Here is a 27,087-nt window from a genome sequence, read left to right on the forward strand (position 1 = left end):
TTTTAGGCACTTTACTCATTACTGCCCCCTATATTTCACTTACATTATTACACTTGCACATACACTATTCATTTATTATTTCTTACTACACATCCCATGCACCACATACCACTCCCCTCAAGACTAGTGGGAGTGGCTATTATTATTTAAAGCACCTGCTCACTCGTCTTCATCAGCGTTTCTGACCTGGCTGTGTCCATTTGTAAGTATGGCCTTTTTCGGTGTTTTTGCATAAATGTCCTTGTTTTTATCTGTTTTGTCTGTACATCAGGAGCTTTTCGCTCCAGTTAGGGACTCGCGAGTCTGGGGATCCTTGTCGTGGATTGCGAGCTTGCGTCCTTTTGGCCAAAATGATCACTAATACCCCATGTATTTTTCATTATTACTTATATTCGCTTCTTTTGGACACAGCCGGGTCTTTGATGCTGGGAGAGCATGGTGTGTTGTTGTTTGGCCTAGCAAGCAGGGTAGCCCGCTCTATGAATTATCAAGGCGTCACAAATAGGCTTCTACCTGGCTAGTCACGTTGCGCCTCATGACTTACACACTATCCCTCCATGTTTCACACACTTGCATCCCATCATTCATTTATTATTTTTTAGGCACTTTACTCATTACTGCCCCCTATATTTCACTTACATTATTACACTTGCACATACACTATTCATTTATTATTTCTTACTACACATCCCATGCACCACATACCACTCCCCTCAAGACTAGTGGGAGTGGCTATTATTATTTAAAGCACCTGCTCACGCGTCTTCATCAGCGTTTCTGACCTGGCTGTGTCCATTTGTAAGTATTGCCTTTTTCTGTGTTTTTGCATAAATGTCCTTGTTTTTATCTGTTTTGTCTGTACATCAGGAGCTTTTCGCTCCAGTTAGGGACTCGCGAGTCTGGGGATCCTTGTCGTGGATTGCGAGCTTGCGTCCTTTTGGCCAAAATGATCACTAATACCCCATGTATTTTTCATTATTACTTATATTCGCTTCTTTTGGACACAGCCAGGTCTTTGATGCTGGGAGAGCATGGTGTGTTGTTGTTTGGCCTAGCAAGCAGGGTAGCCCGCTCTATGAATTATCAAGGCGTCACAAATAGGCTTCTACCTGGCTAGTCACGTTGCGCCTCATGACTTACACACTATCCCTCCATGTTTCACACACTTGCATCCCATTATTCATTTATTATTTTTTAGGCACTTTACTCATTACTGCCCCCTATATTTCACTTACATTATTACACTTGCACATACACTATTCATTTATTATTTCTTACTACACATCCCATGCACCACATACCACTCCCCTCAAGACTAGTGGGAGTGGCTATTATTATTTAAAGCACCTGCTCACTCGTCTTCATCAGCGTTTCTGACCTGGCTGTGTCCATTTGTAAGTATGGCCTTTTTCGGTGTTTTTGCATAAATGTCCTTGTTTTTATCTGTTTTGTTTTTTGAAATGTTAAAAGTCTATTATGAGAATAAAATGTGCCTTTCCTTTTAAATGTATTGACTTTGTTTTACATTATAATATATGAATAAACTACAGAATGAATACACGTCACGTCCTGGCTGGAGTTAATGTATATTCATTGTCATGACACATGAGTAGCATTATAGTGTGTTTATGTGACTGCAAATAGCGATATAACTATATCGCTATCTGCAGTGTAAATGAATGGGGAGAAGTGTATGATGCTGATTGGTCACTGATTGGTCAGCGTCATACACTCCTCTGCACAACGTCCGCTTGGTCATATAGTAAAACACGCCCAGTTCTCCATTGAGAAACTCATTAGCATAAAGCTAATATAGGTCATAACTCCGTCAAAAATGATCGTTTTTCTAAATAAAAAACACTGCTGTAATCTACATTACAGCACCGATCACATCATGTACAAGATAGGCCACTTATAATGTGGTGACAGAGCCTCTTTAAAAACATGGGGTTTTCTGATGGTGTGATTTCAACTATTTCAAATAGCCGAAGGAAAGTCACTTCCAAGATATATCTAAGAGTCTGGCAGAAAGCCATCACCTTTTCCCAGCGTAGGTGGAATAGTTTGTCCAAACCTAGCATTGCATTGATCTTAGACTTTTTACAAAAGGGTCTGGAAAAAGGCCTAAAAACCAGCACTCTATAAGTGCATAAATCTGCTCTGAATGCCTTTTTAAACTGTAAATTAGCTGAGAATTCTTTCATTAAGAGATTCATAAAAGGTTATCCGTAGTTTCACCCCTTAAATGCTGCTGTCAATAGCGACAGCGGCATTTAAGTTATTGATACAGAGGGAGGGGGCTTCCTCTGCAGCCCATTGGCCCGCAGCAAAAAATTGTGGGGTGCCGATGGTTGCTATGGCAACCGGGAAGCGTAGCAACGACTTCCTGGTCGGCCAGGGACGGAAGACTATTAGGTCCTGCCAAATCATACAGTAGTTCATTCTACAGTCCCCCGTCCCCCCCCCCCGGGACTTAAACCTAGTATGCGCGCCCAACAACCAATCCAGAATGAGGACCAACGTCACGAAGAGTTCCAAGCCTGTGATGCCAGGATGCTCGAGAGCTTCTTGATTGGTCCATCAAATGGGCGATGGCCGCTACGCATCAGAATTGTGCTGTGCAATCACGGCAGTAGATGGGTTATTTAAAGCCCTGTTTTTAGCCCTGTTTTTAGGTCTGAAGACGCGCCGTCGGGCGCAAAACAGTATGTAACCGTACTTGTCTGTTCATTCTCCCTCCACAGTCCATGTTGATGCCAAAATAAAGGATTTTATTGCATCTGGGCGAGGGTCACACTTTTTTCTTTTCTAACTCTGATGCATTAATTCACACACCTGAGGCCGGTTCACACTGATATAATATAGCTGCATTTCAATATCCATTTTACAATGACAACACAAGTCACACTTTGTCTAAAGCCATACCCCAAAATTACACTCCTTTTGGCTGGGGCTTGCCATTATCCTTATCTGCGGGGTTGGTCCGGAGGATGCTGGTGCTCAGAGCAGTACCACCATTTGACCTTCTTTGAAAGCATAAGCTTCAGAACCTGCCCCTTCACCGGAAAATAGTTGTACACTGATAAAGGGACAACCCTCAATAAGAACCCAACAAACACCCACTGCCTTTGAATCGCTGCCTGCCCTGACCTGTATCTGTCTTTTTGTGTTGATTGAGCCCTGACTTTGGATTTGTACACCACCACTGCTGTTGTTTGATTGTACCTTCAAAAAATACCATCTACAACCCATCACTGGTTGCTATAGAAGACTACTCCGTGGACGTGACCTCGGGATTTCCTGCACGAAGTCCATAACCCTGTGAGGTTTCAAGGTAGAGATTGAAAAATACCTTAGACTCTTCTCCCAGTTTAGCCCTAGCAGAGAACTAACTATGACACTGTATATAGATGTGTAATAATATGCTATATTAAAAAGTATATTTTTTTTTTGCTCAGCCCTAAACATGTATAAAATAATCTCAACCAAAGATCCGTACTGAAAAATATATTATATTATAATTGTTTGCTCAAATAAAGCTCTTAAGACTTATTCTACAGCAAAGTGACTGTGACAAATGTCTTTGCTACCTGGGCTACAAGTTGGGAATTGAGCCGAGCCAACAGTGAAGTGGTTAATGCACTATTCCATTCTTTTTTGCTGCTTGTCAGCATGACTTATTTTTTCCCGGAGTTCTGACTCAAGAATGCTAATTATTATCCTATTAGCATGGACTAAACTTGTACATTTCCTTGTATCAGTCACACTCCTTTTTACAGCTATGAAAGTATGAATGATAAAAGTAATCACTTCAATTGTGAAACAAGCAGTAAAACTCATGAAGATACTTTATGACGTCGGACCATGTAATCAAGCTACTAATTTATAATACACTTAAGTTTTCTTAGTTTTCAACATTTCCAAAGTTAAATCTATGCCTCCTTTGCAGATGTAGTCAGTATTTTGAAGCCGAAAAAAGAAATGTATACATTTTCCATTATATTTGTAGTCCAAAGGCCCTTTTACACGGGCCAATTATTGGGCAAGTGAGTGTTCACAGGACGCTCATTCCAGATCATTGCCCGGAGTAAAGAATGAGCTCGATCATCGGCCCATTGTACCGTTTTAGCAGCCTAAAATATTATCATTGTCGGCAGCACATCTCCTTGTGTAAACGTAAGGAGACCAGCCATCGTAGTAACGAGCGCTCGTCCCCATACTAGTTTCTTGTGAAAGAAGCAAACGAGCGCCGATCAACAAGCTATCTCATTGATCAGCGCTCGTTTTACACGGCCTACGTTGGGCAGTGTAAGAGGACCTTTACAGCAGGAATGCAAGTGAGTAGAAAGATAAAAATGGTAGATTCGGAGTCAGCGTCTTTTAAGCCATTAATGGATTAGTGTAGTTCAGGGAGAGTTACGGAGGTGACAGATTTTTAAGGCACACAACTGCTAATTTTGGATGTAATTATGCACATTACCTAGGCATGTACTAATTGGTAAAGAAAATCTCCCACAGGAAATTCTTCCAAGAGATAAAGATAGTAGTTACTTCCTAACATCTATAAGTATTATAACATATAAATATAGTAGTAATGTAGTCAACCTGACCGAACTTTCACTTGATGAGGACTCCCTTTGGATTTTGTCGAGAGGTTTACATTTTTGTCTGTTTGAGCGATTTAATTCTGTTGATTTTTTTTTTCTCGAATCTTTATTTTCAAAAAATAGAACACGTACATAAACATACAGTTTGATAAAAGAAAAACGACCAATTGCATCTTCATATTATACATGCATATCACATAGTAATAATGAAAACATTAGACCATCTGACAAAATAATGTCCAGAAAAGTACCATCCGGTCTATATAGAATCAACTATAAGTCAAGAAGCGAGGCCAGCAAAGAAAATAAAACAACAACACCAACATTCAAGGTACATCATATTGTACTATTACTGTGTATCAAATAAATTTGGAGAATATAATTTCGGCAAATACCGAGTGCTATAAAAAATAAAACAGTAACATGTCTACGATGAGATCAAGGAGGCAAGGCCGATACCCAGGCAGTCCACTTAGACCATTGTGTCACAAATGTTTAGTGAGATCGTCTCTCCCAGCTTGAAAATTCCTCTAGACCAGGGGTCTCAAGCACGTGGCCCGCGGGCCGCATGCGGCCCCTGGGGCTGTCCTCTGCGGCCCGCGGGACACAGAGCCACTAGTACAGACTCTGCTTCGGGACTCTGGAATTCCCTGACATCGCTATCCACATATGAACAGCGATGTCTGGGCCTTCCCCAGAGCACGAGTCCCGTGCAGAGCGCTAGTATAGTATCTGCTCCGGGACTCTGTGGAATTCCCTGACATCGCTGTCCATATATGGACAGTGTGTCAGGGTCTTCCCCAGAGCGGAGTCCCGGTCAGAGCACTAGTATAGGCTCTGCTCCGGGACTCTGTGGAATTCACTGACATCGGTGTCCATGTTTGGACACACGATGTCTGGGGCTTCCCCAGAGCGGAGTCCCGGGCAGAGCGCTAGTATAGGCTCTGCTCCGGGACTCTGTGGAATCTTCTGACTTCGCTGTCTATATATGAACAGCTATGTCTGGGGCTTCCCCAGAGCTGGAGTCCCGGGCAGAGCGCTAGTATAGGCTCTGCTCTGGGACTCTGGGGAAGCCTCTGACATCGCTGTCCATACATCGACAGTGAGGTCAGGGGCTTCCCCAGAGCAGAAGTCCCAGTGATGTCAGGAGCACAGCTGGAGTCCCAGGAAGAGCCTGCTAGCGCTCTGCCTGGGACTCCAGCTCTGGGGTTGCCCCTGACATCCATCTCCATATATGGACAGTAATGTCAGGAGCAGAGCTGGAATCCCAGGCAGAGTGCTATAAGCGGCTCTGCTCCGGGACTCCAGCTCTGGGCAAGCCCTTGACATCACTGTCCATATATGGACACTGATGTTAATGGCTTCCCTAGATTTCCGGCGCAGGGCCTATACTAGTGCTCTGCTTCGGGACTCCGGCTCCAGGGTTGCCCCTGATATCACATTCCGGTCCAGGAGGATCCCCTGACATCACTATGTATGGACAGTGATGTGAGGGGCTCCAACAGTAGAGGAATCCCCAGCCAAAGCGTCAGCAACTTACCCGGCCAAGTTTGAGACCCCTGCTCTAGACGGTATATTTGCTTCATCCTGTCCATCCACATAGTTAGCAAAAGAGTTACAAGTAGCTTAGCCGCCATTATTAGGTGCGTCGGAAGACTATGTTTAGATAAATGACATTCTGGGGTAGAAAGGTTTAGCAAAACCAGAGAAGGAGACAAAATAATAGAAGTAGCACAGATTATATTAAAAAAGAAGGTTACTCAAAGAAATCATTAGACTTTACAATGACAAAAGCTCTTTAAAAGGATCGATTTGATCTGTTACGTAAGAACCATCAAGAGGATAAAAGCAGTATGTGAAGACTTACTTTCTCTCTTCAGTTTAGCCCGCTAGAGCAGGCTATTAGGTCAGCTATGAATAAAAATTGACATATTGTAGGGAAAGATTTAGATCTTAAGAGGTGGCGACCAATAAACCTCTGATAAGTTTCAGAAGTAGTAGTAATATCAAACACATGATATTCAGTAGTATCTTACATAAGGACCATGAAATTGGTTGGAAAAATTTGCCCTAAAAGGTGTGGCCATTGTAACCATTGTCGTTTTATGTTGTAATGTTAAATACTTTTGTGTCAAAAAAAGACAAAAATATAGTAGGTATGAAACCTTTTATCATCGTTTTATGTTAAAATCCAAGTTTCTCAAGATTGGATACATAAATGTCATTGTACGTCAGTTCATTAATTGTAAATCGACTTTTGTGGTCTATGTAATTTTTTGTCCATGTGGGTATTTCTACATCGGTAAGTATCATCTTTACACTAGGTTTAGGGAACATTGCAGATCCATTGTGACAGGTAAGGGATCACCAAGGCTGATAGAGAATGTTAGGAACACACATTGAGGCAACTCAGATGTCCTTTTTATTTGCAGGGAAAGAAAAGTTTTATATACCGCATGCAGGTGGCGATCGCCACAGAATTGTACTTCAAAAAGGAGGCTAGATGGATAATTAAGATGAATGGCATTAGGTGATTTGGGATTCAATGATCACAATGATTTTAGTGTTTTTAAAAAATAAAATAAATAAAATTTAAGTTTGTATTGTGTATTAATGTTTCCATGGCCTGTTACGTGATGCACGCTTATTAGGGGTAATGGGTTATTTTATTGAGCAATAAAGATAAAGAAAACATCATTGAGGGTGATTTCCGCTCCTTCTTTCTAGATTTATACATATATAAATATAGTCTGGAGCAAACTGCTCTTTTACAGTATGTTCTGTAGATGATTTTACCCCTGTTTAAGGTGCATGCATGTTTCTGTATTTCCCATAGAATTGTAGGGAGCAGTCTGTGCGTGTGTTCGTCCATCATTTAATACAACTTCTTCTTAACTGTAGACATCCATAAGAGGAAAACGGAGATGGATGTCCACCAACTTGAGAATCTAGAAGGTCTACACAACCCAACCCAGGCCAGGTTTTCCAATCCGCCACACTCAGGGTTTTCCTGCCAGTTATTATATATATTACCCCCACCTCCTATAGCTGGCATTTCTGTTATGTTTTCCCAAATTGACTTTAGGGGAAAACCCCACTTAAATAACAATTCTATGGTTTTTAAAGGAGTTGTCTTATGAAGAAATCCCCTTTTCAAGAAGCCAATGTGGCGATTAGCTGATCGCTGCGGGTACAGCTTTCCTTACCCTGGTGATAACAGCAGCAACCAGCTACACATTTTCCCTGCAGTAAACACATGTAGCATCACATGCCGGCCATTCAAATGATTGGCCGTTCATGTAATACAAGGACGCGCCAGGTCCACCGCCGCTTTTACAGTGTTCTCCTACACATAAAGGGGGATCTTCAGTGGAAAAACCCCCTCTGTAACGTTCATTTGCCCTAATAGGGCATATAGATAGGGGTTGTTCTGATGGAACAACCCCTATAAATTCTATACAATTTTTCCTAGGATTTGCAAGAGCTGCTTCTGGTCAATGTGGCCTAATTTCTGCTATGTGCTAAATCACAATTTGCAATTAATTTTCTAATCAAAAAGCACTCTGTGACAGAATTGTTAGTATTGAGAAAAGTCTGAAAAGTTTAATTCAAATTAGACAAGCACTATTGGATAGCAGCTTATACAGTAAGGGTATGTGCACACACACTAATTACGTCCGTAATTGACGGACGTATTTCGGCCGCAAGTACCGGACCGAACACAGTGCAGGGAGCCGGGCTCCTAGTATCATAGTTATATACGATGCTAGGAGTCCCTGCCTCTCTGCAGGACAACTGTCCCGTACTGTAATCATGTTTTCAGTACGGGACAGTAGTTCCACGGAGAGGCAGGGACTCCTAGCATCGTACATAAGTATGATGCTAGGAGCCCGGCTCCCTGCACTGTGTTCGGTCCACTACTTGCGGCCGAAATACGTCCGTCAATTACGGACGTAATTAGTGTGTGTGCACATACCCTAAGAGTTAAAAAAAAAAAACAGAACAACCAGGGGCATGGATATAGGGAGTGCAGAGGTAGCAGTCTCATCTGGGCCATGGTAGCTTTGGCGTCCCAAAGGCACCTCTGCCACATAAAAAGAAACCACTATTATAAATGGTAGTGGGGCCCTGTTACCAGAGCAGGAATAAGGTTAGATGATGCCCCTGGGCAAAACATTGGTGGGTGCAACCCATCCCACAACAAACCCGGACTATACCTTCCCCCCTATCATGGCCACACATATAGGAGAGGTGGCCTTGTATGTGCATGGCCCTTCCTACTGGAGTCTATGGGTGTTTATGAGACATCTGTGGCAGTGATTAAACTTCAAAAGAAAGATCCGCATGCATGCATTGCCACCTCTCCTTGGCTGGATAGGACCTCTGACTAACTCTCAGCGGACCCACCTTTATACCAGAGGTAAACAGTGTATATAAATAGTGACAGAACTAAAAACGTTGCATGGGAAGGAACAGAAGAACCTGCTTGGACAGGAAGCATGGAAAGTTAAAGTTCCCCTAAATTCTCAAAGTGGTGAAGACCCTGTGACACATGTCTGATATGCCGTCCCTATAATCCGCCCCTGAAACCACTATTGTCACTCAGTGGACTTTTATAATAAAAAGGATCAGTTTTGCTATAACATTGTCTTTAATGACTCATTTTTTACCTTTTTCATTCAGCATTGAGTCAGTGAAACTACCGGTAATATGTTTCTGCCAATTATTTGTAATGATGAATCAGCTTAGTTCACGTGCTACATTTCTCCCTCAATTTACTGATGAAATCATTGAACACCCAATCTGTAACTGCCCGTTCATATTTGGCAAAGCCCAATATCTGAATGTTCCTGTGCTGCACTGTGACAGAATGCTTGTTTTTGTGGTTAGCCACTAATTACTATAACAGCTCAATCCAAGCCCTGGAGCACACAGTCTACCAGATGATGAAGATGTTGAAATAAAAAACACATTGAAATAAACTATTACATGTAATTGGTACACAAAAAGTATGCAAGCGCTTTTCTTATTGGATAATGCAGAACATAGTGCTGTGGTAATCTTAGTCTCTGTTCACATCACGTTTGGTATGTACAATGGTGTTTATGCAGAAAAAAAATCTAAAGATGTATACACAGGAGTTATCCATAGACCCATATGGACCAGAAGACTGCCTAAGGGGTATAATTTTGCCATACAGTACTCTGGCCGGTATGCCGGTATTTGTTGGTTTACCTTTTTACAACTGTATTGGAAAGTGTAGTCAACTATGGTTTCCAATACAAGTGCACCATGCAAACATAATGTATGGCACGCTGTATACATTTTTCTTTACAGTGGGAGTAAATGGCAAACATACTCAACTCTTTGGCATGCAGTTGCATACATTCAGCACATACCTCTGGAGATATACTGTACGTCTTCATAGAAGTTCAGTAGAACACCAATGGGTCTGTGTATTGCGTTTATAATACAGAGGTTAAAATGTGTAGGTGTCACGGCCGTGTGGGATTGCCCTTAGGCTGGCCTTTGCAATCTAAAGACTGTGAAGAAAAAACAATCAGACAATTAAGACAACCTTATGTGTCCTAATGAAGGGGCAGTGTTGACCTGAAAGATGTTTCATTGTAATCCAAATATATCTCTCGCTTTACTCTTGTGTTGTTGGGACTTGTATGGGATTGACAATCATACACCGAACATTAGATGGTGGGCGCTCTTTTAAATTTTTTTATTTGTTGTTCTTTAAAAGACCAAGGCTTAGGTTTGAGGTCAGGCCTACACTAAGACTTTTTGAAGCGCTAATGATATATTTTAACTGTTGAGTGACAGCTACAGTCCACAGGATTGAAGGCAACTCAATGTAATCATTTGCAATGCAGCTGAAGCTCAATAGTTAAAATCAATCAGTAGCACTACAAAAAATCTAGGCCTAGCCCTGGCCTTACTGTGGTAAGAGAAGGAAGAGGAAGAAGACTTATTTTACTGCCTTTCCCACCCTTCAACCTCTCCTCTTTTGGAGGAGCTGAGAATTTGCAAATTATATGTATGAGTCGCTCGCATTGGTATTTGGTATGTTAGTGGACTTTTATTGCACTTTACATTATATGTTATAATTTTTGCAAAGTATAATTCTAGTTAATCAGATCTACCCAAGAGTTACTTTTTCATATTAGTTAAGACCTTCCCTCCCATCAGATGTAATTTAAAAGAAAACCCCTCTTTAAATTATAGTCAGTCAAACTATCAGCTGATCACTGGGGATCTGGATTCAGAAGCTCCTGGCGGTCTACCATTTTACGCTGGGGAAATTGTAAGCTGCCATACATTTCTCCTGCATGGATGGGCCAGGTCCACCAGAGCGAGACAGATTATTCGTTAGCAGCAATCCCCTCTGGATAATTGTGAGGGTCCAGAGCAGGGGATCTCGTTCTATGGCAGCCATATGAGCTAATAAGGTATATGAAAAGGGGATGTCTTGGTGAGACAATATTCAAATGGAACAGTCCTTTTTCATAAGGATGTTAGTTTATTTTATCTGTTATATGACGCGGCTGGGTCAGGCTGCCACAATGAGAGTTCAAGACCTATAGCGTGATAAGGAACTAAAGAATTCAGTTATTATCTGTTGCTGGAATCTCCAAACCTGAATGAGGAAGCCGAAAACGAATCCACTGTCTCCAAAATTTTCATCTATTTCCTTGCTGTCTGACCATTTTTAATGTCCGTTTGCCATCTGTTTTTCACGTAGATAGTGCCACTCACAGTGCCCATGTAAATAGCACCACACCCCCTGTAGATAGCACCACACCCCCCTGTAGATAGCACCACTCCCCCCCTCCCTGTAGATAGCACCACACTCACCTGTCCCGGTTCCTGTGCCGTGCTCCTCTCAGCGATGCAGGCCTGGTCTCTTTTGTCCAGGCCTGCTCCAGCAGAGTGACACAGGCAGCATGATAACGTCATTGTGTCACCTATATCACAAAAAAGCTCTGAATGGCGCTTATCAAAAGAGACCAGCCCAGCAATGGTTCACTTTCCTCGCCAGTGCTGTCAATTCTATCTCCAGTCTAAGCGCTCCAGAATATCGGTCCCCGGTTCTCTTCATCTCTAGTGGTCCTAGTTGTCAGACCGCCAACAATCACGCATGCATTCCCTATCCTTTAGATAGGGGATACATATGTTTCTTAGGAAAACACCTTTAAGCAGTGTATGCTAGTGTTTATGGAGTATTTTTTCCATTACTTTATATTCTGCATTATAAGCTGCGACAAAATTATGATTTGTCTTAGGCTACATTCAGGCGAGCGTGTCCAATTTGTGCGCTGAGAAAACGCAGCGGTTTTTTTCTACATTTAATGTCCGTGTGCGGTGCATATTGGCATCAGTGTGCTTTGCTTGTGGCATGCGTTTTTCACGTCCGTGTAAGCACTTCTTCTTTTTTTCTTTCTCTGCATTTCTATGTAATTGATGGGTGAAACACGGACAGCACACGGATGTGCGACCGTGTGCTCTCCGTGGTTTTCACGCTCCCATAGACTTCAATGGGCGACTTGGTGCGTGAAAACGCACCCATATAGGACATGCAGTGAGTTTCACGCAACGGACACTCGCTGCAAGAAAACTCACGCATGTCTGAATAGCCCCATTGAAATCAATGTACCAGACAATCACTCGGTGAATAGCCTGACACTTTCCTAATAGACCCTTGTATCAGGCTCTCTGGAAAACGTCTGATCAGTATTTTGCATTGTGCAGCATATGTATCATTGGTAGAGCAATTCTTCCTAATTCTTGAAACATTTTCAAAATGGAATATTCCTGAGCCAGGGCTGGTGGTGCGCAATATTAAAATAGGGATAACTATTGACATCAACTTGTTGATTTGGTCCAAATCTAGAGCCCATTGAACAGCCCTTGTTTATACACATTATTATTAAAAGTAAGAGCATTGTGATCTAAAATAAAACGGACACATTCAACAATACAATTGCTCTGACCTGCTTGCATAGAGGAGTCTTTTCTGAGAAAGAACTCAATGGCCTTCAAACCATGGGGTATATTAGAGTAAAGGGCCGTAAGATTAGCCATTAGGAAATGTTCAAAGACCTATTTAAAGCTTGTAATTCTGTAATCAGCTGCGTCGAGTCCTGACGGAAGGCTTGTTACCCATTTGTGTATGTATGAGTCAACAAAACGGGAGAGATTACTGGTTAGGGACCCTATCCCTGAAATGATAGGCCCTCCAGGTGGCACAATTAGTGTTTTGTGGACTTTTCGCAGATGATAAAAGCATGGTAAAACCGGATCAAGTATTTCCAGGAATATTTTCTCTTTTTTTGTCGGAAGCTGATCACTTACTGTATTTGATATTAATGTCTTATATTCCTCAATGTACACACTTAACGGGTTGGCCTTCAGCACTTTGTAGCATGATTGGTCAGACAGTATCCTGAGAGCCTATCTTGAATTACAAACTCCCGCCCTTGTCTGCTGACCTAATGACTATGTTGGAATCATCCCCCAGAGACCTTATAGCAAGCTACTCATCTGGGCAAAGGTTATTGTTAGTGAGGCAGGTCTGTCCAAGTGATCTATACTTCTTACCTACTATATTAAAAAAGAATCACTTCCCAGACCACGATGGTGTGTCGGGCAGAAAGACGATTTTGGATGAACATGCACTAAGATAGCAGTTTGTGTTACGGTGTCCAAAATGGGGGGCAGGGGTAGGGGCGAGTCATTTAGAGGCCATAATCTTAGCGTCGGGTTAAAGTTAAGTTACGGATGTATGCATTGATTTCAATGGTAATGCTTCCATTTGCCTTGGTTTACGTTTGTTTCCGTTTGTTTCCGTTATGTAAAGTTTAAATTTTTTTCGTGGAAACAATAGCGCAGTCGACTGTTGTTTTCAGTGAAAAAAAAACCTGAAACCTCACGGAATGGAAACAAACGGAAACCAAGGCAAACGGAAACATTACCATTGAAATCCATGGTAATGCAAACGGAAGCTTTAGATTCTGTTTGGCTTTCCGTTTATGGGTTCCTCCGACGGAAAGCTGCAATGGAACCCGTAAAAGGAAAACCAATCCTAATGTTAACACCGCCTTACCTGGGACTTTTGTAAGGGTTGGAAAAAGTGTGCGATTGGGTGGCTCTCTGTGAGTAATGGTACAACTACTGTAGTTTGACGAGTGAGGAACAGGTGGCACGGTCAACTGAGATGAAAGACCACAAAAAGAAGCCACAGATGAGCGCTACACCTGCTGCAGCTCTGCACCATGAATAACAAAATCTCACTCTAGAGCAAAGCAGAATGGGCAGCCATACTTATCAATGCAAGGAGTTCTAACTGTGTTTTCTATTTTTGGTTAGAGATTGATTTTGGGGCTAGGCCCACCATTTTAAATATAATATATAATGCATACACAACTTGTTTAAATACATTGATGTCCTAATCCTGATTAACAGAAAAGATTAAGGCCTCATGCACACGACCGTAGCCGTGTGCACGGCCGTGATTTTCGGGTCGGCCGGCAGCGGACTGTCAGCCGCGAGCCACCCGCAAATCGCGGGCCATGCACATGGCCGCGGCCATTATTTTCAATGAGCCCGGACCGCAGAACACGGCCGTAATAAGACATGCCCATTCTTTCTGCGGTGCGGGCCATGCACGGACCGTAAAAACTACGGTCGTGTGCATGGCCCCATAGAAATGAATGGCGCCGCAATTCTCCCATGGATTTTCGGGAGAATTGCGGCCGCAAAAGCACGTTCGTGTGCATGAGGCCTTAAGCTTAGATTTGTATCCATAATTCTGCTAGTCATCATTGGAAACAGTCAACAAGTTTGTTTTCAGGTAAATTCTTAACAGTTTAGCTGAGCTGCTCTAATCTCTGTACGGAATGCAAATCACCAAATCAAGCTTTGTGAATATGTTGAGCTAACAAGTACTGCTTAGAAATTTCAGCTCAAAATCCTGCAGAATTATGAATGCAGCTCCAGACTATTATATAGCCTGTAATTCAGTATAGGTAATTCAATGTATTCAAAAATTCACTCTTTTTGTAGATTAATTCTGTAATGGTGTTCAAAAGTAGACTTAGGCCATGTTCAGACGTGGCGGAATTTTCCCGCTGAAAATGTTGCTGCAGATTCTTTGTGAATTTGGAGCAACATTTGCATATTTGACAGGTAATTCAGACGTTGTGGATATCACAGCGGACTTGCTGCAGATTTCAGCCTTTGCAATGCAAATGCTGAGATCCGCAGTGAAAGTGCGCTTCTTCTCCGCAATGGAATGAGCATGCTGCGGAGGGGAAATTCTGCACCACAGCCTAATTTCCGCACAGTTATTTTCTGCAACGTCTGAACTAAATTTCCTAAAAATGTATAGAAGCAAATGTAGAAAAACGGCTGCTGCAGAATTCCACTATACGCAGAGGAATTCAACAGCAATTCCGCCACTTCTCAATGTGCCCTTACACTTTATAGTCCTCATATAGCAATACTTTATACAAGCAAAGCTACAAGTCATTACTTTTGGTTGTCTTAAAGGTAAAGTGGGGTAAGCAATCTCTATTTCGTCATAATTGCATGCATTACTACCATAACTTGATTTTCCCTTAATTATCCACTGAAACTTGTATAGAATATATTGCAGATTTCTGAGCAGCTCTGACAGGCATGTCCCCGGACGGGCTCTTGCAATTGTCTCTTAGGCAAGGTTCTGCACACACCCAAACGTGAGCAATCCCATATCCCATTCTCAGCCTATGTTTATAGCTTTTAAATTATCAGGAGACCTCACCCATATGTTTTGCATATATAAGTCATTGTCAAAAGGAATACCATAAATTTGGGATAAACGTGGTGGAAAGTCATCCAGGACCAGGATTGATCTTTCGTCAGTACTGCATCTGTAGAGCTCCAGTTGAATCACAATGACAAGTATGTATACATTCATGTAGCTGGCTTCCTTTATACTTTAATATGTTCTCTAAAGATGGATATGGGATTTATAATTTAATTGTTCAGCAATTGTTATTTGTATTATGACAATTTATTGCATTTACATAAAGATGACCATGTTTGACGGGCAGGTGACTTATTGTCGGAGTTCTTAATTCATTATTTGTTGGACTTATTATACAGTATGTTGAGTAGTGTCAAATAGACACTTGAAATGTTAGCAATTTACCAGCTAGAATAGCATTACATTTCATGATATTTAGTGAACCTTGGACGTTTACATTCAGATTATTTTTATTTATTTTTTTGCATGATATCGCTGTTATTGACAGTGGTCCATGTATTGTTACAACTTTTTATACAATTCATTTTTTTAGTAATAATAAGAATTTATATTTTTATAGAGCCAACATGTTCGTATTGTTATAGAACTCTGTCTAATGTAATTAGATGTAGAAATTTTTATTGAGATTTCCTTTTTCTTATCATAACTAATTACAGTATTGTATGTTATCTATTGAACCATCTTGTTTAGAAAACTCATTATCATATCCACTATTAGGTCATTCCAAATTAATAGATGGGCTTCTATTAAAGGGATTATCCAGTTCTTTAAAATTGATGGCCTATCCTCAGGATAGGTCATCAATATTAGATCGGAGAGGGTCTTACTCTAGGCACACCCGCCAATCAGTTGTTCGATATTCCTTCGTCCCCTTCATTGTTTACCAGGCACAGCTCTATACTCTTATTAGTTTCTGTGCCTGGTGCTGCAGCTCAGACCCATTCACTTGAATAGGTCTGAGCTGCAGAAAGCTGCAGTACAAAGCACAGCCACTACTAAATCTATGGAGCTGTGACTGTTAAACAATTTGTGCCTGGTAAATCTGGTGGGCCTGGCATGCCTGTGCATTATAGGGTTGACCAATTTATTTCAACGGGCACAATGCAATGCTGCATTTCTCCTCTGCAGGCAATGTAGGGGAATAGAACACTTGCTGAAATGTTCTTCTGCAGATTAGGCTGATTGCTATTCCCAGCAGCAGGACACCATGTGATCATCTTATTTTTGGGGGAACATTCAAACAAATTGGCATTGGTCTTATCTCCCTCACAGCATTGCAAAAAAAAGAAAAAAAGAAAATGCCCCTACCCAATGCTTCCTCCTTCAGTCCTTGTGACTGGTAGCCATCTTCCCTTGTAAAATACAGAAGGTAGAAGTGAAGGTGACACACAAGCAATATGTCGAGCATGCGCCCTGCCTCTCCAATTAAACTCTAGTGCACTGACAGAAACAGTTGTGTACAGCGAAAATTACTTATGGACACCCAGTCTATAAAAACCACACCTTGCTTCATTTCACCTGCCAAATCTAATCAGTTTTAATATTACCCAACTAGTCTAAATTATAGAGGGGCAGGAGCTTAAAAATGTCAAATAGTTTTCCTGAACGGTGTGCTTTCATCTCATGGACCGCGTGGGTTGGATAGGTGTGGTTTTGTTAGCACACATGTTCACACTGTACAAAGATAATGTACACAATCAGTCCGGAGAGAGACATAGTTGTAGGGGTGTAGTGGATGCAGCGAAAACTGGGCCCATACCGAGTGTGAATAATACCAAGTGGCAGGGATGCTGCATTGGTACAAGCTCCCCGTACTAGTTATCCTGCAAAGTGCCTGTTATCTCAACTCGGTTCTGACCCTGGTGCCAAGTTACACTAATGCTATGACGACTCTGGTGATATTAGTGGACAGTTTTGAGGCCACAGAACATCATCACAAATGGAGTAATGCAAAGTCATGTCATCACTGGACAGGTGGTGGTAGGCCCAGGCATGTGCACTGGGGCCCAAGACATTTAAACTTCACCTCTGTTCCATATTATACGCAAATCCGTACAGTTCAAAGCATCACGATCTTTGTTTGGGAACCAAATCACAACGCAATGTAATTTAGAAAGGTTTAGCACTTTCATTGATTTATTGTCACATATGTAGGTACCTGATAAATTCAAATAAACATTACTACAATAAAAACGACGTTCAGGTGGTGCATGCCCAACATTTGCCCAGGACATTCGCATGTGATCAAAATTGGCATTAATGCGCGAAAGAAGAGCAACATTTTCATAATAAAATTTTGTGACCACCTACAGCCATGAAAGTGGGACCCTGTATCACAATGAAAGGATGTAACTATTGGAAATCAGCAGTACCCCGTAATAGACTTTCAGTTCACAGTTTTGTTGTGCATTTTGTTTTTTGGGGGGTTATCATATATTTATCTTATTTTTTTCAGGTCTGCAGCTGAGCAATGTAAACTTTCAGCTGAGCACAAATACTTCAGCTCACAGAACCAGGGACTATGATACCACAGAACTGGTTGTCAGGAGAGGCCAAGGCTTTACTATCAGCTTCACGTCCAACAGAGCGGTTCAGTCTGGAGATGGTGTCACCATCACTGTGGAGACAGGTGAGCTTCTTCTAGCTTCATAATTGTGCATGGACTCTGTATGGTCTAGTCCAAAAATTCAGTGTAAGAAGTGTACATTTCAATCTGATAAGTAGAAATTTACTGCTTGGGTAATAACACAGATTATGATCTGTGATGCCAACGCCTGTACTCAGATCCTTTGGCATTAGTGCCCAATCTTTTAGATAAATTAATTAATTATTTTAAACGTTTACACAAGCAGTGAAAGTCTACATGGCGGCACACTGAGTTCCAATGACTCTGTATTATGGAGCAGAAGGTACTACAAATGCCACTGTAAGGCACCATATTGTCACCACGTAGCAATGCTTCTAGGGCAGAATACCCCTATAACAAATTATGAAACATGCCACAATTAAATAAATATTCTGCCTCAGACGGAACCCCTCAACCGAAGGGCAACGCTGATGTGAACACAGCCTTACGTCACAAAGGAACAAGACTGTGTTGAGGCATGAACCTGAAAATGATAGTAAATTAATGTTATTTTTTTGTGTAATAAAAAGTTATACAATTTTCCAATATACTTTTGTATTAATTCCTCATGGTTTTCAAGATCTCTGCTTGGTGTGATTCAGTAGGAACAGTCATGGTTTACTTCCAGTGGGTAAAATTCTGTCCATGGTCATGTGATGGACACACAGGTGCTGAGATAATTAGAAGACACAGCTCCGATACACGTACTGTAACTGTAACAAAGCATGCACCTGTGTGTCCATCACATGACGATAGACAGAATTCTAACCATTGGAAGTAAACAATGAATGTTCCTACTAAATAACAACAAGCAGAGAACTTGAAAACCATGAGGAATCAATAAAGTATATTGGACTATCCTATAACTTTTTATTATATAAAAAATAACAGTAATTTGCTGAAAGTGAAATACCTTTTACATTTGTTTTACATCAAAGTCATCTGTCAGTGTTGTACTTTCTATGATGTTTTATAGATTTCACCTAACCAAAAGGAAAGGTTGTGGTGATTAAAAACTCATGTGCTTTATGTTTCAAATTTATAGACTCTTAAATTGTGAGACCCGCAATACATGGCTGAGCGAAGAGCTAGATTTGCAGTCCTTGCATACTGTATGTTTCATTTTGGTTCTCCCCAGCATCTACCGTAATTATACAGTATTGATATTGGTAGTGGCCTCAAACTCTCTAGGCCACCCTCTACTTATAGAAATATTTGGAACGGCTCAAGAATACCAATTGACTCTAACCTAGTAACCATGCTCTTCGGAAATGTATATCATTTGTCATTTTTTATGAACAGCCTATGATCCTTTGAATTCTTACTCTACTTATACCTGTCCTGTCAATTGTCCACACCACTAGCTCAATAAGGAGTTCCTATTCTGTTCCCACTATATCATGCATACCTTTGGACCATATCACATACAGCCTTATTGTATGAAGCTCATCATACAGTACAGAAAAATACAACTTACAGAATGGCTTTGTTGAGAGGCAACATTAAAAGGGTAACTAAACTTTCCGAAAACTTCTGAAATGTCATAGCTCAAACGAAGCTGCAGAAGTGCTCGGGTAAGCGCTGAGCTGCCTTGTTTCTGATCGGCTTTTCTCGGAAAGCCGAGCAGTGGGTGTATGGGCTCATAGACAATATCACAATACCAATAACGATTTATATATACTACACAGTAGATATTAAATATGGAATAATACATATAGAAGTATATAAAAGTTAAACTCAATATCAGTACTACATCTAAAGTGTAGCTTAGAAATCAATACCACTGCATTTCTTCATACTGTAATAATTTGACTGTTGGCTTGTTTTTGGGACACGTTCATCCAGGCATTGTGAAACAAGGTGTACTGAGATATAATTACCTGTTTTGCAGTAAGGTGTGTATTTAGTATGTAGTATTTCACAGACAACTCCTAAGTCCTAACCCTACTCTGTAATGAAATTTATAAGTATGGAGAAATGCTCTTGGACGTAGAAGTACCTGTAACAATTATATTTATCTCAAACCGGTTCTTTAGATTTCATATTTTCTCACATGTCACTTAGACAAGTCATAAAAAAACATGAATGTCACGGCTATGGGGTATGTGGACTCACTAGGCCGCTCCGCCGAAGCAGAGTATCAGCTGACCAAACAAGAGTCAATAATAGCTTTTAGGACTAGAGTATCTGGATAGAAGACTTGGCAGACACTTGACTTGGCAGACACTTGACTTGGCAGACACTTGGCACAGATGACACTTGACACGGACACTTGACACGAACACTTGACTTGGCACGGACACAGAACATGAATAATATAGTCGTCTAAGACACTTGACTTGACTCGGACACAGATACTGGATACGGTAAAGCAGGATACGAGGTACAGCTAAGGAACCATTTGCTAGACAAATATGGGTAGACACAACAATGCTCATGCAAGGAGGAAGTGGGCAGAGTCCTATTTAAAGTCCAGGGTCAATAGGGATTGGGCAGGGATAATTTTAAGTGGTGCGTGCGCTGGCCTTTTAAGACCGGGGGCGAGCACCCGCACAACCTAGAGTAAGCAGAAGGAGGCAGATGCAGTAGCGTGTGCCGGTGTCTTCAGGGAGGGAGACGCTGGCAAGCCCCGAGTGTCCTGTGGTCGCAGATGCCGGTGAGTAGGGCATGCTGGCAGTCAGCGACCAAAGGCATAACAATGGACAAGGGAATGAGGACCAGGATCTGGTACTGGTGGTACCTACCATGCTATAAATGGAAAAGTCTGGGCAGTTGATTCAGAGCTGAACCTCTTTGGATCTGATAAGGCTCTGACTAGGTTTCCGATGCCTAACCCCAATTCATTCAATTGGATCTATGCATTCAAGAAAGCTCAATTGAATTAGGTTTCTTATGTTCAGCTGTTCAGACATATCCAAGCAAGTGGCCAATAAAAGTAGAAGGGGTATGGTTCTGAACTGTATGTAACAAACTTTCTCTTCAATTAATCAATAGGAATCTGGGAGCTAGTATGTAACGTCCGCTGCCGTGGTCTGTCGTCCCTCCTCATGCCTCGACAGCCACGACCGCAGACTTCCTAGTTTGGGCTGGCATCTCCCTCCTAGGAGACGAAGGCACTCTGTTCCGCTCTGCCCTGCAGTGTTCTCTTGGGCGCGTGCGCTCGTTCCTGGCCTTAAAGGGCCAGCGCGCACACATGAATTTTTTTTACTAATTAGCCCCTGATCAACCTGGACTATAAAAAGGACTCTGCCCTTTCACTCCTTGCCTGAGCATTGTTGTGTATTCCCATGTTAGTCTTAGCAAATGGTCCCTTAGTGTTATCCCGTTCCCATTGTTCTCGTGCCCTGCTACCTGTATCCTGTATCCCGTGCTGTGTTTGCTCCTGAGCCTTATCGAGTGTTGGAGTTGTGTTGTGCCACCTGTCACACCTGCTGTCATACACCACATCTGGTGTCATCTGCCACGCCTGATGTCATTCGCCACGTGTGGCGTCATCTGCCTTCAAGTTTCATCTGTGCCTAAGCCCCTGCTACTGTCTGGACTATTACAGGTACTCTAGTACTAGGAATTTGTATAGACTGTTGTTTGGCCAGCTGCTACTCCGCTACGGCGGTGCGGCCTAGTGAGTCCACATACCCACGGATCGTGACATAAGACATGCCAGAGACTATTAAAATGGAAGAGAATTCTTCCTCGGTGTCTTGCTATCTGTAATGGCCAACTCGAAAAATTAGCCTTACATCAACCCAGATGCTAGTGGAATATAGCCTCCTAACAAAAACAGTAGTCACTCCAAAACTTCCAGTTTATCAGCCCTTCACTCGTCACATGTCGGATAACACAAATCAAGATATATATATATATATATATATATATATATATATATATATATATATATACAGTTTTGACTTTCTATTTATTTCCTGTTGTCTATATAGCACAAACATATACTGCACCACTGTACAGAGATTATGTTTGCTCAAGTCAGTCCTTATTCTTAGTGGGATTCACAAACCAAGTTACCTGTCTCAAACACAATTTCGTAGGGCGTGTGGAGGAAACCCATGCAAACTTGTAGGGAACATACCAATTCAACGCAGATGTTGTCGAAACCAGGACCCACTAAGCCATTGTACACCCACCATGCTCTTGTTATCAGACAAGATTTGTTAATAGTGGGCAATACTTACAGTTTTCTTAAAGCTTATAATAAAAGTTTTTAGACCTAAATAAGGTTTTGGTCCTATAAATGAACATTCCCTCTCCTTCAAACAAATCCTGCAGGTAAATTCAGTAAAAAATATCTTTTGCACATGACTGATTAAATACTTTGTATGTTATTGATAGGTTCTAGGCCATCTGAATCCAAAAACACAAGGGCTGTGATGGCAGTTTCCAGTTCTGGCAGCAGAACCACTTGGAATGCAGTCCGTGGATCCAGTACCAACAACTCTTTGACAATTACCATCAACCCACCAGTGACGGCAATCATTGGTCGTTACCGGATGAATCTACAGGTTACCAGTGGAGGACGCACCTCATCTTCTAATTTGGGAAGTTTTGTTCTGCTGTTTAACGCCTGGGCATCAGGTACATATGCTGATAACTGTGTTTTAATTAAGTCTGACAAATGCTTAGAGATATTATTAAAAAAAAGTGTAAGCAGTCACTACAAGGAGATCAAGTCTACAAGATTGACACAAAAAAAAAAAGAAACAAAATAAGCCTCACATCTATTTGTAGTCCAATTCGGCCAGCACGGGGGTAATTTATCTAATATCTAATTTTAGTCACAATTAGGACAGCAGGGACGTGGGTAAACTGCTAATTAATGCATGTGGTTGGCCACACATATGGGGCATCGTTTTCTATCAAACCAGCACTTGGTAATAGGTGGTAAATAACAACTTTTCTTTTTATTTGGGGGGGGGAGCAAAGATATCCACCACAAAGTTCAGAAATAACGGTAATAAATGGGGAGACAGCCCAGTTGTTTCCCCAGCTTACTAGTAATTAACATTTATAGCCCCTTATAACGACCCTATCCCCGCCTATAGCATTAAAGAGGATCTGTAAATTCTCCTGACATCTCTGTTTTAGTGAACACTAAAATTAATTCCCAATAAAATCACAATTCAGTCTTAACTTTGCATTGTATCGTTCCTCCTAGAAATTTATGAATAAATTGACAACAGGGTGTTACCATTCTCCTTCTCAAAGGGGCACACAGTATAAGGCTGGGTTCACACTACCTATTTTCAGACGTAATGGAGGCCTCAAACTACATCTGAAAAAGCGGCTCCAATACGTCGGCAAACATCTGGCCATTACTTTCAATGGGCTTTAGGATGTACTGTGCCGACGACCTGTCATTTTACGCGTCGCTGTCAAAAGACGGCGCGTAAAATTACAGCCTCATCAAAAGAAGTGCAGGACACTTCCTGGGACGTTTTTGGAGCCGTTTTCTCATAGACTCCAATGAAAACAGCTCCAAAAACGGCCGTAAAAAACGCTGCGAAAACGCTGCGAAAAACGCAGTGAAAAACGCGAGTTGCTCAAAAAACGTCTGAAAATCAGGGTCTGTTTTCCCTTGAAAACAGCTCCGTATTTTTAGACATATTTTGACTCTGCGTGTGCACATACCCTAAGACTGTGAGCACTAATTGGACATTGTCCGTCTCCTGTAGCGACACTCCCTCAATTGGGAAGACCCAGTTGTTAATGTATTCATAAATTTCTAGGTGGAATAACAGAGGAAAAGTACAATCTAGATTTCTAAGAAAAGATAGCACAAAATCGTTTTTTTATGGGGAATACAAAAATTTACTAAAATGGACTGCTTGTTGGCACCCTAAGGGCATGTTCACACGCAGTGTTTTAGTGTTTTCAGGCGTTTTTTGGGGCATAAACACCTCGTAAAACGCCTGAAAACACAGAAGCTAAATGCCTACAAACATCTGCCCATTGATTTAAAAAAAAAATGGGAAAAACTGCATTTCGTTCAGACGGCACATTTTTTAACGCAGACGTTTGAAAAAATTCCGCTTAAAAAAAAGTCCCCGTAAAAAGAAGTAGCATGTCATTTTTTGAGCTTTTTTTGGATCTGCTTTTCATTGTGTCAATAGAAAAACAGCTCCAAAAACGTCACCAAAAAATGCATCAAAAAACGTTTGTGGCTTCAAAAACGGCTGAAAATCGGAGGCTGTTTTTTCTGAAAACAGCTCCGTATTTTACAGCTGGTTTGGATTCTGTGTGTGAACATACCCTTATCCGATCCCCAGTAGCAGAGAAGAGAAGCAAGACCATCAGACTGGTTCTTGTTTACTAACACATTGCAGAACATGTGGAGGGAAAAAGTCCTGCCAAGGATGACAATACCCAATGAGAAGAAGGATAGTACCAACCAGAGTTGGGTCATCTCTCCATAGGACATGTACTAGCTGAAGAGACTTCCTCTGTGGTATGTATGTCCTTGTTGCTGGGCCTAAAATTAATGTTACGTGATACATTGGGCTTTATGCATTAAAACTGTTTTTGAAAAAAGGGGTGTTATTGCCCATAGCAACCAATCATAGTCTGTGATTTATTTTTCCAATGTAGTTTAGAAGAATGAGTTCTAAACGGATTGGCTGCTAAGAGTAATAAGGAAATTTTTTTCATAGATATCTTTCATATATGAGGCCTACTGTGTATTCTGTAAGTGTTGGTTAACCATATATTTGAGGATCTATCATAGATGGACTTGGAACTGTATACCCTTTGGTACCAGACTCAAGTAACCAACCCAGTCATCATTCTTCAAAGGTATTGGTATCTTGCCTCAGTGTGTCTATCTATAGATTTGTGCACAGACACACGGGGATAAAGACATATCAGTTGCCAAGGGGGTCAGAAGTGTAATCTTCAGAACCAGGCCAGTATGTTCAATGAGAGAAGAATCTTTTGAACCATGGGGGAACATATTTGATTAATAAATGCGGCCTATGACAGATCCTCTTGAAGTAAAATAAAGGATGATACGGTTAATGGACATCATAAAACAATATACTTTGTCCTTCCATGGTGCCCACCATATCCAGATATTTAGTGCCCACCCTATTCTATGATTTAGAGGCTCATGAAGTTTTCTCTCTTTCTTAGGTGATGAAGTGTACATGAACAGTGATGCAGAAAGGACAGAGTATGTGCTTAATGATGTTGGACTATACTGGTATGGAAATGCGAATAGCTTTGACAGCAGAAGATGGGACTATGGTCAGGTAATAAGAACGTTACTGCAATGTTTTATTGTTACTGCTTCAAACCTAAAGAGGTTGAGAAGATAATTGAAGATCAGGTTTGCTGTCACCCAAACCAATGAGAACGCCAAACTGTAACCTATTACATATCCTCTCTTAAAGTCTAAAATAGAATAATGTGTGCTGTGCAATGCCTGGCACCAAACTCTTGGGCAATGTGAGTGGCACGATGTGACTTTCATGCAACCCATGTTGTGTGACTGTTACACCACTCTTCAGGTAGGTCTAGTTGATGCCTTTGGTGCACAACTTCTGCCTGTTTAGTTATGTAATATCCAATAGAAATACATTGAGACATGCTATGGGGAAAATGCACCAATAGTGGAGTGGATGAATTTACAAATCAGTGATAATGGCTCAAGTTGTTGTACCATATTTATCAAAATAGTGGACCTCACTAGGCATGTTAGACTCTTTTTCCTTTTTTTTATGTCATCGCATGGCTGGCATATGTACTGTCCAATATCTTGCTCCAAATATATGTATTTTGGAAACATTTCACTACTCCTCTTAGCCGGACCCCGTATTCCAGATTCTGTTCAAACTGTCAAGGCGTAAAAAGTGTCTGAAAAACCTAAAACATATTAAAGAGATATAAAATAAATACATTTTAAGGAGATATAAAAATGTTAGGACACTCATGTAAGTCATTCATTTGTTCATGTGATTTTCCCAATACTACCTAAATGTAGCATATCAGAGTTTATCATTTTTCACACAATTTATTGATATGATATGGTATTCCATAGAGCTGCATGTAAACCCAGATTTATAACTAGGCTTTCCTTCAATCAGGGCAAAGATTCCATTTGCCGACCTAGGCTTGTATCTAAACAGACTGTCTAATGTAAAGTGGTGTGTTGGCAAAGCTCTGGCACTTAGCACCTGGGGCACGTTGCCCACCAGCCTCCCCTAGCTACATCTGTGTAAGCAGCCTGCAATTTCTTTATTTAGAGAGTTAGTAGCGGAACCAAAACATTACAGCCTCTTAGAGTAATATGACATATTACTCTGCCTCATCCGTACTGTACATTTTTTTGTCTTTTCATCTTGCGTGTGTATTATAAGGCATTCGTTTTCTAAATGTACCATTTTGTTTTCTTTGCTCCACAAAACAGTTTGAACAAGACATCCTGAACATCTGTCTTACCTTATTGGACAGGAGTTCAGTCTACGCATCAGATGCAACTGCAGATGTCTCTCGCAGAAATGATCCCCTTCATGTGGGGAGAGTACTGTCCGCTATGGTGAGAATTCGATTTTTATAATAAGATGAGGTCACTTAATAAAATGTCTAAATATCAATTTAAAATTACATTATTATTCATTTAAAAGGTGAACAGCAATGATAATGACTATGGGGTCATTGTGGGAAACTGGAGTGGGAGCTACAGTGGAGGAGTGAACCCTACACAATGGAATGGAAGTGTTGCTATCCTCCGCCAGTGGATGAGGAGTGGACCAGTCAAATTTGGGCAATGCTGGGTATATGCAGGAGTACTCTGCACAGGTGTGTACAATTGTTACTGGGGAAATACTAGTTCAGTGTTAGAGTTAGTTCATATGCAAAAAGGATTAAAGGGGTTTTCCGAGTTATTCCAAAAACTAGCAGGGGTAGGAGGGATGCATTTAAAAAAAAAAAAGGAGCCATAGTTTACTTCTCAGATCCTTGTCGTTCCAGCAGCGGTCGTCCCCGCCGCTGTGTATTGACATAGCTAAAGCGATGACGTGCCCTTATAC

General features: G+C 41.3%; 1 protein-coding gene across 1 annotated transcript in view; it reads left to right on the plus strand.

The window, feature by feature from the left end:
* LOC142665526 (protein-glutamine gamma-glutamyltransferase E-like) overlaps positions 1-27,087 on the plus strand; it is a 47,361-nt gene that overhangs the window by 2,417 nt on the left and 17,857 nt on the right. Inside the window, exons 2-7 of the mRNA XM_075845235.1 lie at positions 13,135-13,186; positions 17,879-18,052; positions 22,397-22,639; positions 25,190-25,308; positions 26,466-26,594; positions 26,683-26,857. Of these exons, the coding sequence (XP_075701350.1) occupies positions 13,135-13,186; positions 17,879-18,052; positions 22,397-22,639; positions 25,190-25,308; positions 26,466-26,594; positions 26,683-26,857 (892 nt within the window). The remainder of the gene's footprint in view (positions 1-13,134; positions 13,187-17,878; positions 18,053-22,396; positions 22,640-25,189; positions 25,309-26,465; positions 26,595-26,682; positions 26,858-27,087) is intronic.

Source organism: Rhinoderma darwinii, chromosome 13, assembly GCF_050947455.1.
Source record: "Rhinoderma darwinii isolate aRhiDar2 chromosome 13, aRhiDar2.hap1, whole genome shotgun sequence".
Taxonomy (NCBI): domain Eukaryota; kingdom Metazoa; phylum Chordata; class Amphibia; order Anura; family Rhinodermatidae; genus Rhinoderma; species Rhinoderma darwinii.